Source organism: Halichoeres trimaculatus, unplaced genomic scaffold, assembly GCF_033239565.1.
Source record: "Halichoeres trimaculatus isolate MK-OKI-2021-1 unplaced genomic scaffold, fHalTri1.1 fHalTri1_scaffold_7, whole genome shotgun sequence".
Lineage (NCBI taxonomy): Eukaryota > Metazoa > Chordata > Actinopteri > Labriformes > Labridae > Halichoeres > Halichoeres trimaculatus.
Window position 1 is genome coordinate 28,277,637 of NW_027437185.1, and position 13,389 is coordinate 28,291,025.

Genomic DNA, 13,389 nt, shown 5'->3' on the forward strand with positions numbered 1-13,389 from the left:
GGTGGATTAAGTATTTTAAAGCTTGAGTGTGAACGTGTCCACAGATAACCTCGATGAATAAAGACATGCACTGTGAATGGATAATGCAATGATGGGTCAAAATTTGAGAGTTGATGCTCACAGAAATACTGATGAGTCCTGAGTCTTGCATCTGGGAAAACATTTAGAATAGTATCTAAAAATTGGTTAAAACCCCTAAACGGAATAAAAATAAACTGTTAAACAAAGCACACCTCATTGTAACATTTAGACATTACTTTGAAAATATTTCCTAGTTCATTTTCTTTCTTTTGTTAATAATGTTAATTTTCCATAATAACTTCCAGCTCTGGTACATCTCAGACAGAAGATGCTTTTAAATGCTTTAAATTTCCAGAAACACTTGGAGTTACAGTCCTGGAGAAACATTGCTTACATACTTACTTTTTTCATTGTGAAAAGCAAAATATTCTTTTCTCATAAGAGATTGTTAAACTCTAGCTATTGCTTGTATTCTTCAAGGTAGTTGGTAAATTGTTGCAATGAATCAAGCAGCTGCTGATTCTCTTTTATGATTTTTATTGACTCAAGTATATCTTCGAGGCCTTCAATTATGTGAAAGTCTTCAGTTTCACTTTATCCAAGTTCCCTACTATTTCCCTCCCTTTCTATTTTTCACTTGGGTTTGATTTGCATCAATAAAAGCATCAAACAGATTCACCCATAAAGGCTTAAAGTTTAGGGAATACTGGGTTAATCAAAGACCATAAAATCACAGAGAACTGTCTCAAAGATGTACTTATTAAAACTTTAAACTCAGTCAGTTCATCTCTGTGCTCCTTAATCTTTCCCAAAAATTGTCATCTTTCCTCCTTTCGTGTGAAGAAGTATTCAAAGTTGGTATTAGATGAGCAAACTGATTGAGATCAGTTTTTCAGAAGTTGTATTCTGTTCAAAGATGAGATTGTTGGGATACAAATTGGTGACCACAGTGGTTGGGCATTAAGCTAAGGGGCCCAGTAGCATGACATTTTTTGAGAAGTTAAGACATTACTTTGATAGCAGCGTTTATATTGACAGATTTTGTTTGGAGCAACTCGGACAAAAAATACATTGAAAAAACAAGGGTCTGTGTCCATTAACAGCATTTTTTGTGCATTAGCAGCGCCAATGACTTCAATGTGAGTGTGTTTCTCCTAACACTTACCATTGCTTGGTTACAAAAGTTGCCACTTTGTACTTCCCGGACAGTAACATCTGTTGTAAAATTTCTGTATCCTTGTGATTTGCTTCTGTTCAAGTCATTTTCCCACAAAAATCTGACAACAGAAAGGAATTTGTGTTCTGGCAAAGTACAGATCCTGAATTCCCTCTCCCATTGTTGTTGTTAGCAGAGACAGAATCAGAAGTTCCACTCTGTTGTTGATTTTGATTGGTTGATGAGCTCATAGATAGATAGATAGATAGATAGATAGATAGATAGATAGATAGATAGATAGATAGATAGATAGATAGATAGATAGATAGATAGATAGATAGATAGACAGATAGATAGATATAGATAGATATGTCAATACTAGCCACACCTGTTGGAAACAGGCCCTAAAGCTGTAGTTTTGTCCAGCATGAACATTTGCTCATTTGCTGTGTCTATTAGCAGGATAATGTCACCTTTAGCCTTGTGTCGTCTTAAGTCCCCAAGCTAAAATTTAGTGATCTAGTGGTCACTGTTGCTGATGAATTACTTCAGAGGTGGAGTAAACAACTCACTCAAAGAACCCTGGTGTATTATGAGCACGATCCAACCTCACATCCATCTCTTTGCCAGTCTGAAGTTCTCTTTCTCGTAACTTTCCAATCACAGCCTTGCATACATCATTCCCTCTCTTTCTATTCTGCATCTCCCAATAACCAAATTACCTTTGTCTGTCTTCCAGCTTGGCAGCATCCAAAGAAGCTGCAGCGAGGAAAGCTGCCTCCCCGATGCCACCCTCTGAGTTCCTGGACAAGCTCATGGGGAAAGTTTCGGGTTACGACGCCAGAATTCGACCAAATTTTAAAGGTAGGAAGTTGCCACCAAGACTCAGTCGGATAAGACGGGAATGTAGCCAAACAATATCCTGAAAAGACCTGGTAATATTTTTCTTTCTGCATTTCATCACGTTATCTAAATGTCCTTTCAAGGGTTTAGCAGTTATCTCTGTGAAAGTTTTGTATTCATTTGTTTGATATATAAAAATATGTTACCAAAACTAATTGATTTGTATTTAATCATATCTGTTTTTTGGTTGTTCTCAATCTGTTGATCTTTCTCATTTGCCCTTTACAGTGTGGAACAAAGGTAATTTTAACCATTGCACAACCTGATTAAGACAGAATTAGGTTCTTTCAGATGAAAGAAACCCAAACCCAACTTCCTCCTCGTTTATAAAAACCCCTTCCCCTGCCCCTTGAATCCCAGTAAGACCACAAAACACTCCCTGTAAGATATTTGAGGATCTGTAGTTTTCTAGTTGGCTACATTCCTTGGTATCCACACAGTATCCTGAGTGCTTGTTTTGGTGGTCAAGGTAATGTGCCTCCTCCCACAAGTGTGCTGCTGATATGATTTATGATGATAATGTTGCTGATGATGATGATGATGATGACAATGTTGCTGATGATGATGATAAAGTATTAAGTAACCTCTCCCTGAATGGAAACCCCCTTAAAGACACATGTCAGAGGTTTCTACATCAAACTTCCTCCAATAAAACGCAGACTGGACATTAATTCTGTAAGGTTTTATGACATCAGGAAACTGGGGCAACCCTGCATTTTCATTAAGCGTGTGAATAATTCAAGACCAAAAATTTGTGACCAGACAGACATTTCAGTGCACGGTCGCGAGAATGAAACTGGAATTGCCTTGAGTTTCAACTCCAGATTTCAAACATGGATTGATTCATTACTGGAAATGTTACACCCAAGCCTTGTTGCATGATAAACACTGACAGATCGTAGCTTTCTGACTGGATGTGAGTAATTTTTATTGCGTTAGGTCATTTGTGTAATCCCAGTGTACAAAATATTAGTACCCTTGTGATATTCCACCTTTCTGCAAAAACACATGAAATCCACTTAATGTGTAAGCTCTGTATATGGATTAACACTTGTGTTTTACATTGTTAGCCATCAATAGAAATTTTATCACAAAGGGAAAAGCAAGAAAAGGAGCACACGTCATATGTCACAACTCTGACATAGCCGCAATTCAACACATAACATCGTCACCCTGCATTCTGTAAAAATGTTGTCTCCAACGCAGAATAGTGGGATTAAGTAAGTACAGTCTCTGTGATGTCATCCATCTGTCTTGGATGCAAAGTGTTGAAGGCTATTGTCGACGGTTGCTAAATTCAACCTGACTTTGGTAAAGCTAATAGAACCAATTTAATATCAATATTCCCCAAAATACAAAATTATAAGAAAATGTGTCGTACAGTTTGTGCCCATACAAAAAGAAAGATAAGCCATTTGGACTCAAACCAATTTTGAACCAGGCTGTTGAAAATTTTTGTTTTTTATGTTTTTGTATCAAGACCTTTGATTTTTTTTAATTTTTTTTTTTCTCAAGTGGTTGTTTATGTAGTTCCTGGTACTTCTGACAGTTAGAACTGCAGTTCGTAGCTCATACTCATGATGATGCTCATGGGAAATGCAGTCCCGCAGAAACACTGTCAACTGCACCCACAGTGTCATCTGAATTAGTTTTTTTTTTTTCCTTTTCTTTTTTTTTTAATCAATTTCTCTACACATGCATATTAACTTTGTAAAAACTACAGACACAAAGATACTCACTCCAAATTTTAATTCAAAGATTGACAGTGAAAATAGGTGATTATATTAGAGCTAGAACTGTACATGATTTAATGTTTGGAGTACATAAATAAAATCGATCTTAAACCTCTGCAGAACCAAACAACCATTTACTTAAACAAGTAAAAAGTTCCTCAAGCTGAACAATATCTCCATAATATTCAATATTTTTACAAATAGGACATGGGAGAACACTGAACTGTATCTTGTTATTGATTGGCCAGTAACAAGTTGGATGTGATGCTCTCTGCATCTCATCTCTCCTGCAGAATTAACAGGTGAGAAATGGGTGTCCTGATATTTTGTACACTAAACACAAGGGAAACAGACTGCTAGAATGTGCAGCAGTGAACCTCAGCTTATGTTTATGAATGCTGCCATGGAGCTTTTTTCTTTTTCCTTTTTTGCTGAGCCCATAATGGCATAACCCATTATATGACGACTGTTTTGAGTGGGAAACCTCAGCTCATGGGAGACAGAGTTGGTCGAGGTGGAGGGGTTTTACCATGACTAAGTGTGTATCATTACTAAACCTGCCACGGCTGAGAAACCGCTCCTCTTTCCTGACCTGTCGAGGGTTTGTTTGGCTGTATTGTGATGCTTTGTCGTGAGTCAATTTTTTAGACCATTTCTATTTTATAATTTGATTCCTCCTGAGCTGTCGTTGGCAACAATCCTGTGTGATTTACTGTTACAATTCTGCTGCAGTGACCTTTACAAATCAGGATTTAAACAGGCCAGCACAACAGTTATTTGAATTTATAGCTTTAATAAATTTCCCATTCCTCTAATGTGGTGTAATAAAAAAAGTTAAATGCAGATGAAAGTGGTGTCTGGCACTGCATTAGACTTGCAGATGATGTTAGCAGTCCTCCAGCTGTTGTCAGAGAGAGCTTCAGAATCTCCACCCCAACAGGAGTGAAACAAAATCAACCTCAGTTTTCTTCCACACGTTGTCTTTTACTCTTCTAACGTGTGACAAAGCAATCCATGATGAGCGAGTTCATACTCAGGAGGATGAGCACATCTTTTACGTAATCTGCTAAGCTAATTGTGTCAGCGGCCGCTGTTAACTGGCAAGGCCGGATGTGAATTTCCAGCCTCTGTCATTGCTGTCAGGTCCACAGAGTGGCATAGCGTGAGCTCCCCAACTTGCTCATTCATGCAGTTTCTCTTTTTTGTGTGTGTGCGTGTGTCCCCTACCAGCTAACTATGCCACTGCATTAATCACATTCATGAAATAAACAGCTTGACAGCTCTGTGCCTTAATAAACTCTGTGGGAATAGAAAAAAAGGCAGTTCTTGCACAGCATGAGTGAGCGAGGAGAGAAAATTGAGGACTGAGTATAGCGCAACAGTTCTAAAATGTTCTTAGTTGACAGTGTGTTATTAAGAAAACTAATACAGTCACTGCTAGCCTACGACACCATTAAATTAGTATCTTTATCATTTGCCTAATGAGGAAACTGTAATCAATCAAAGCCTATCTGGGAAATGGGCACTGCTAGTTTGAGAACCTGACTTTGATGCAAAAATGAGCATAATCTTAAAAGTCATCATTAAACTGAAATATTCAGATGTCAAAATGGGAAACAGTTGTCTAATTGCCCCTTTTTTAACTAGTAAGTGAATCTAAACTTTGGAAATTGAATAACATGCAACTTTCACAGAGTTTCATCATGGCAGGATACTGATAATGTAAAGAGTGTAGAGATGTAAAGATATAGATACACCCCAACTGATCACTCAAAAGTCTTTTTTGGCCCAGTTTATACAACGTTTCACCCCAAATCGCAAAAACATAGCAAGGGGCTGAAAACACTCTAGTAAGCATGCCAGACCTGTAGTTGGCGCTATAACTGTCTTGTCCAGGACCAGCTTTTGGTAGGAGAGTTGGGCAGATCATCTGGTGTATTGGTGAATGCTAAGTGCAGAAGTGGAGAAACAGATGCTCATTTTGTTGAAAGACAGTTGGCAGATTCAGCAGCAGTTCAAAACGGTTGTCTATGGCGATCATAACAACGGTACTGTTGCACTGTTGTATGCACATGTGCAGAGTGGAGCGTGACATCGGCATTTCCACTGAAAACGCCGGCTTACTCACTGTTCATGTGGCAACGGTGGCTGTATAGTCATAAATAAATTCTTTCTGGAGGCTGCTTTCAAAAGTTTGCATTAAAGTTTGGCTAAAACGCTGTTTCTGTATAAAACAAGCAGACACAACAATACTTGTGCTTTTCTTTCTATAACCGTTGTCTTGAAAATGGCCCATTAGACTCTGGGATCCCTGAACTACATTAAGTTAGACATTTTCTTTATTAACTTATATTTTGGGGTTTTGCATGACTTTAATAAGCAAGTACAGTGGATAGAGTTGGAAATGGGGCAAGAGTAGGGAATGACATGTGGGAAACAGGCTACAGGCTGGATTTTATCTGTACCCCAATGGTGGACAGAATTCTTACCATATTTGTTATTTCAGTTAAAATTAACACTTCACATTCAACATTGTTGATACTTTTGATTTTCTCCATAGAGCCCATTGAAAATAAATTCACTTGCTAAAGAACAAGATGTGCTACTATCCATTGAGCAGATTGGCTTACAAACCAATACTTTAATAAGAGCAAAATCAAGTGGAAACAAAGTCATGGTATTAGATGTTCAATAAAGTCCTCCATTTTAATATAGCTGTGCATTACATTAATTTAATGACCACGATTCTATTTTCTACTATGGCACAGCTCTTATTCAGGATAGCTTATAGAGGTGAGTGTGCTGGAGCTTGCTGAGCAGCTTTCTGTTTTTGACATTTAATGTGTTTCAGACTGAGTAAATATGTGATTCACCAGCAGTGGTGGGAAGAATAGTTTGTTTACTTCTCCTAAAGGGAGACTATGGGTAATCACTGGAGTCAGACATCACATATTTTAGCAGTTGGTGGTTAAGTCTCTAGATCTTGGAAACAAAATGTTGTTGGTATAGAGAGTAAATAACAACAATGTGATATAACCAGAGAATCAGTCAAATGATGTACGAGTGCAGTTCACTGAGGCAGGCAGACTGGCATGCATCAAAGAGAACCACATTTGATTTTATGGAAATGACCAAAGGCCAGTAGCTTTTTCTGATGTATTTATTAACAGAGAAAGTAACACATGAACGCTCTGTTTGTTTACTATCTCCTTAAGTGATTTCTAGTAAAATCCAGTCACTACATGGCGTCATCAACAGACTTATGAAAACAAACCTCACCTTTCCCATATTTGTCTTTTGATAGTGGTCAGTTCTGCAGTGTTATGTGCTGCGAAAATATCAGCAAACTCTGCCACTGACCAAGGAAAATGTTCTCCATAAGGGAGAGATATGGGTAAAATATGGCAGGGTTTTTTTATGGCAGGATCAGGATCTGGATTTTATTAGGTTTTTCTCACCCTTCATTCTGAAGAAAAACTTTTGCCTTTCATAACTTTAGTCATGTGTCCTCATCTGCTGTGAGAGTTTTTAAGTTTCTGAAGAATGTACAGAGCTTAACTTTAAACAAGAAGCCTATGCACAGTCCAAATGTAGTTTTGTGAGGCATAAGATATACATTGTTTTTTTTTGTTTTGTTTTGTTTTGTTTTGTTTTTTTTTCTATCTTGACAGAAAACATAAATGTTCAAATAATTTAGAATTATTCATTTCAGTGTCATAATACATTATTGGTGAGAAAATGGACCTGGGCCTAATTTCAGAAATGCCAGGTTGAGACCGTTTATAGTTCACTCTAGATTTTCATAATGAAATGTTTTTATGTCTGGGGAATATATAGGTTGGGGTGGGTGTAGCCTCGATTTCAAATGTGATATTAAAGCATTTAGACCCTGTGTGAGTTAACACAGGTTCAACTCATCTCTGGAGCTCACTTAAGGGCATTTACTTCAGCATACCCAGAATTCAAAAATGCTGAAAGCAAGCACTTCCCTTTCGCCCACACGGTAAAGAAACGCACAGATGAACCTCATCAAGTCAGCACCAGCTCTGCTAATTTCACCATGTAGCAACATTAGATGGGGGGAAGGGAAGAGATGAGATTTGCTGGAAGCTATGAATGTGCCAGCATAGGAGGAAATTACACTGATCACGACCCGGGTCCACTGTGTGGGCACAAGAGCTTCCGATTGATTTAGCAGGTTGTTCCATCCAGGAGAGAGGAGAGCAAACTCTCCTGACACATTCAGGACAAGCCATTTATAATCCATGAGTTCATCTATTTTTTGATTCTCTCCTCCTACGTTCTCATTCTTTTATTGGCATTTTGCTTTTACCTTTCCTGATTCCTTCCTATTGTTCCTCTTTCCTGCTCCTCCCTTTTTCTCTGTCAACTTTGATAATCAACCTTTTATTCTTTTTCAGTCTTAAACCTGCTTTTTACCCTCCTTGACCTTCACACAAATCTTCCTTTCTTCAGCTCCATTAATTTGAATTCATATCCTTTATAAAATGATTTATTAAGCTATTCTTTCTGCCATTATTTCATTCCTGCCTCAACTTTTTTCTGGTTCTTTTATTTCCTTCAATCAAAGCCCTTTTCTCGTTATCTTTTTTTCCTTAATCTATTCCTAAACATTTGATTTTTGCAAACAGTTAAGTATATTTTTGTCATGCACCAAAAGGGTGCCTAACCCACATTGGCTGACAAGGCACAAGAAAATGAAACAAACAAGCCGACCACTTCATAAATATCTATTTTAATGTGCAGGGCAGAAAGACAAGGTTACACCAACTGCCTGAATCATCTTTGAGCACATTATTTGGAGCTTTATTTACCAACCCATCTGATATGTAAAGCAAATCGGGCAGTTTGACCCATTTGACCAGCTTGCACAGGAAGAGGCCTACATCACAACAGGGACGATGAGTTGTAGTAGGACAGCCTCTGGTAATGAATGCCCACATGGTGCTGTGCAGATAAATGAGCGTGTGTGAGAGAAGGAAGTGAGACAGAGAGGGTATTACACAAAGACCCAGGGAAAGGTGTGTCTGTTTGCTGAGAGTGTTTGTGTGATACCTTGTGTCTGGGTATGTGTGTGTGCACACTTGATGAATGGTACACACTACAGCCGCGACTCCCCTCTCCCTCGCCGCCATAACCTTGTCCTTCCTCATCACTCAAGCAGAGCAGCAACAAGGACGACAGCCGCGAGCAAGTGAGGAAGCGGGCGAGCGTCTAGTTTCAAGCTCAACCAGAATGAGCGGCTATTGAGCCAGCTATCTATTCCTACCTCCGCTCAACCCCCCACCCCGGTTCCACTGCTATTTCCCCCTGCCGCACAGAATCCAGTGCCTGAAAAGAATCGTCTGCGGCCTTAAATTTGGCGTGCATTAGGGTTTTGTGAGTTTGGCATGGCAGATTTTCCATCCCTTGCTCTCGTGAACAGCCACTGTAGCAGCACTGGCTTGCTTTGCTCCTTTGGATACAATCCTTTTATTTCATGCTTCTACCACGGTTGGTGTGGCAAAGCTCCCTCGTCTCTTTGCTTTGATCCCAGTAATGATCAGTGTAAAAGTAAAGCGAACTGAGAACCCACCACTGTGTCATTTTGCCTTTGAGCCTGAATTTCTGCCCTCTTTCTTGTCTGAACAAGTGGACACGAGTACATTTATCGGGCCGTGCATTCACATACTTAGCCTCATTTCTTCCTTTTTTCCTTTATCTTTTCTTCCACAAGTGGAGCACTTCTTACTGCACAACAACAGATTTAAACTACACTATGTTTCACCTCACCTTTCCTGTTCTTTTCTGCGTCTCCTTTTCTCCTTGCGAGTGTTGAACGTGCCGAGGTGGGACCGTAGTTATTAGCTGTCGAAGCTTGACGTTCATTTGGTGTTATCAGCACTTGTTTAATGGCTACTTAATGGGATTAATGGGCATAAGGTAATGAGCGTGAGGTGGAGGAGTAAAGGCAAAGAGAGGTAGTGGATTTGTTGGTGGAGGGTAGATAAAAAGGTGGAGGAAGAGAAAGAGGAGGAAAGTAGCATCACAAATGGCTAACCAAAATGAACGCTTGAAAATAAAAATCTTATTCGGTGTTTTTGTCTCATTTTAAGTAAAGATTGTCTTTCTATACTCGCTATTAGCCTCATTTAACTTATCATTCAAAAAAAAATATCTTGTTTCAAGTTGTTCAAACACAAAAAAATGAGGTCTGAATTTCTTATAACAAGTAAAAAAAAATCTGCCAATGGCACATAAAAATTTGCCCGAAAATTTGCTTAAAACTATAATAATGTCTTACTACAGGTAACTTTTCTCTTGTTCCATTTGGGAGAGTTTTTTTAACTTGTTACAAGCAATTCAGACCTACCACTAGGGATTTGAACTCGCAAATGGCAATCCTGGGTTTCTTGCTGCAAATGTAGAATATGTTTCCACTAGCTTAGCATTAGAATGTTAATGCTAATGCAGTTCCCAGTGGGCTTCAGCATTGCTCGGTTTCATACAGCCCTTTCAGCAGCTCTGAGACAAGAACTGTAAAATCTATTCCCTCCTCCTTCTGTTTAAATTCTTCCCAGAGCTTCTTTTTACAAGGATACAAACACAGAAATCTTCCAGAGTTAAGGGACATCCTTGCCTAAAGGAAGGTCTCGTGGCTCTTTTAGTATTCCGGGTAATAGCCTCATCCTTTCTGAGCCAGGAAATTTGGACGGGGACTATATTGCACAGAGCAAGGAATTTTAATGTCGCTGCAGAGGTGACTCTCCCCTGAGTTATGACAAAAATATTGATCACGCTTCAACGTCTAGCAGGGGGGAGGCGGAGCGGCAAGGGCAGTGAAGAGAGGAATATTGAACAGGGTAATGGCAAAAGGCAGCCAAACGTATGAGGGCACTCAAGACGGACTGAAAGAGAGACTGATAGAGGGGTGGGGGTGGAGCAGGGAATGAAAAGAGGGAAGACATTGAGACTGTTTGTGTAGCTAAAAGTAGAAATGAGTGCATTATAGAGGGCTATGAGACAAATGATCAGGCTGATAATTAGAGCTGTCAAATGAGCCGTGCCGTCAAAATGACTGAGCTCAATATCTTCTCACGCAGTTAGCTATAAATACCTCAATTCATTATTGTCCTTCTTGATTCCAAAGATAGTGGAAAGACAGTATCTCAGTGGATCGAGGGAGCTTATCTGGGGTGTGTAAGAACAGTTGACGGCTACATTACTCTGTCATCATCCCTCTGCAGTCCACTGGTCTATGGCCAATTAGTTTATAAGGAGGGGAATACTGCTCCGTGAAAGGCCATTTATGCCTCCTGTGGAGTCCCATCACACCTTTAGTCATAACCTTGTGAAAAAAGAAAGGTTGGAGACTGTTCCCCGCTGTTATAAAGCTGCTGTTTTTTATAGCAGATGTGTCTAATAGACATTAAGGGAAATCCCTGTGCTCATTTCACAAAGAAATACTCTTGTTTTCCAACACAAAGGGAAAGAGGTTTCACTGTTGTGTACACCTCCCAGCAAAGCCTAGAGAATTGATTCTGCACAGATTTAGTAATTAGCTCGTGTTATGAGATCCCTACTGCCAGCAAAGCCCAAAAACCAAAGCTGCTGTAGTTTTAATGCCAAGATCAGGTGCTCAGATGTTCGACGGACTGCCTGGCCGTGGGGCTAAGCCTGGGCTTAGCCCTGACACAGAGAGATTGCCGTGCTCAGAGGAGAGAGGAAAAAATTGCCTTTCATGGATTCCGGCAGATTATAGAGTTTAAGTCACCTGTCTACAACAGTTCATGGTCATGACGAATACTTTCCATCTATCTTAGGGGCCATTTCCTTTTTTTTTTCAGCCTGACAATGACGGATTACAATATCGCTCCCAGACTTCTACTCGCAATCCTTCACAATGGCAGTTGTCAAGTACAGCAAAGCAGGCCTGCCTGCTTTTACTCAGCACAGTTCAGTTTTCAAGGCAAAATAGGACATCAGTCAACAAATCTGAGCATGAGAAGAAAAGGGACTCTTTTTTTCCGCAGCGTAGGGACATTTTTTTTATGTCCTCTGTTCATAGTTCAGAATCATTAAGAGGGAATGCAGGGAATCATTTTGATGAAAACTCAAAGGCCGTGCGGTGACATTTGTAATTTTGTTGAGGTGTAATGTATCTGCGGTTGAACCAAGGACGTGATCATTGTTTACCCCAAAACTATCAAATGCTTGAAGGTCAGAATGTGCTGTACGATAGTTGACCTTTACACGGGTGTAGTTCTGGGTTGTACACAGGGACTTTTAATTGAAGTCTATGAGACCCTGTGGTTTTTAGTGGTGTGAGTATTTATTTCAGGTCTTTACAAACAAAAGGTGAAGTGTTTTGGGTTTTGGTCGAGTATTTCCTGAAAGAACAAAGCCTTTTGTTTTGCTATCATATTGTGGATTTCCCCAATATTCTTAAAGTAAATGGGGCCTTCACTGTTTAAAAATAATAATGGTAATGGTAATCTTTTTTTGCCAAACGTCCCCTTTGGTTTACGTCAGCAGTTCAGCGTTTGAAATCAAACTCGGTGAAGACTTTGAGTTTCCTTTTTGTAGTACTACTAATTATAGAGGAAGAGGTTGAATATATCCTTTTTTGGGGAGGTTGAAAGCAGCATCTTTGTCATTCTGACAGGCTCTGTTTCAGCCAAATGACTTCAAATTAATGACACCCATTTTAGTGGGAAAAAAAGTAGAATTTCATTTCACATTTGGAGATCATTTATCCATTCCTGAGGGGGGTTACAGCTCCATTTCTGTAGCTAGAATCAAATCACTGTTAGGGGACAAAGAATCCATTTGAAGGACTTTTGTTTCCAGACCGGTTCATTTCATTCAGAAGTGATACTAGCCTTGCCTTTAATTTAAAGATGACAGCCTGTAGGATGACTGTGTGGGTGCAACAGTGCACTCTGGTGTGTGGGGTGTGTCTGCGATTACTCCGTTACTTACTATGAAAGCAGTTTTGAGAAGAGGAGAAACTTTTGGAGTGAACACAACAAAGAAAAGACAGAGCACACACGTTGCTTTGGCCCCAAACCAAAGCACACTGTTATTCTATGCTAACTTTATTTGTCTTTATCTGTAGCTGATAGGAAGTTGATAAAAACCATCATGATGTTAAAAGATCTTAACGGTTTATTTTTCTTTGTTGTGGTTCACATCAAACCCAGACCTTCTCAACACTGTTACATGAAAATTAAGAGTGTATTCTGACTTAATGCCAGAACTAGTGTGGCTGCTGATACTCCTCACACACCTATGAGGGTTGTTTTTCTTAACCGTACACATTACCCTACAGGCCGCTGTCCTTGAAAAAAAGGTGAGGACAGTGAAGTCCTTCTGAAATATGTAACTCACATGAACCTGTTGCCCAAAAGACAAAAAAGTACAATTTCCAGAACAGCCAATGTGGCAAAAATTCAAATGAAGCCAGTTTGACATGTAGTCTTTGCATTGTCCCCGCCCTCCTCCTCCTCTTCCTCCTCTCTCTCTGGCCTCTTGCATCTCCCGTAGTGCATTTTGCTAGCCTTACTTCAGCTACTC

The 13,389-nt window shown here is 39.5% G+C and overlaps 1 protein-coding gene across 4 annotated transcripts in view; it reads left to right on the top strand.

The window, feature by feature from the left end:
• Nucleotides 1-13,389, top strand: part of glra1 (glycine receptor, alpha 1) — a 174,696-nt gene that overhangs the window by 69,127 nt on the left and 92,180 nt on the right. For 3 of the 4 annotated variants that reach the window (XM_074673810.1, XM_074673807.1, XM_074673808.1), the window contains one exon: nt 1,917-2,041. In XM_074673810.1, coding sequence (XP_074529911.1) covers nt 1,963-2,041 — 79 coding nt within the window. In that variant the 5' untranslated portion in view covers nt 1,917-1,962. Of the gene's footprint in view, nt 1-1,916; nt 2,042-2,308; nt 2,321-13,389 lie in introns of all 4 variants that reach the window. The other variant, XM_074673812.1, reaches the window with a different exon arrangement.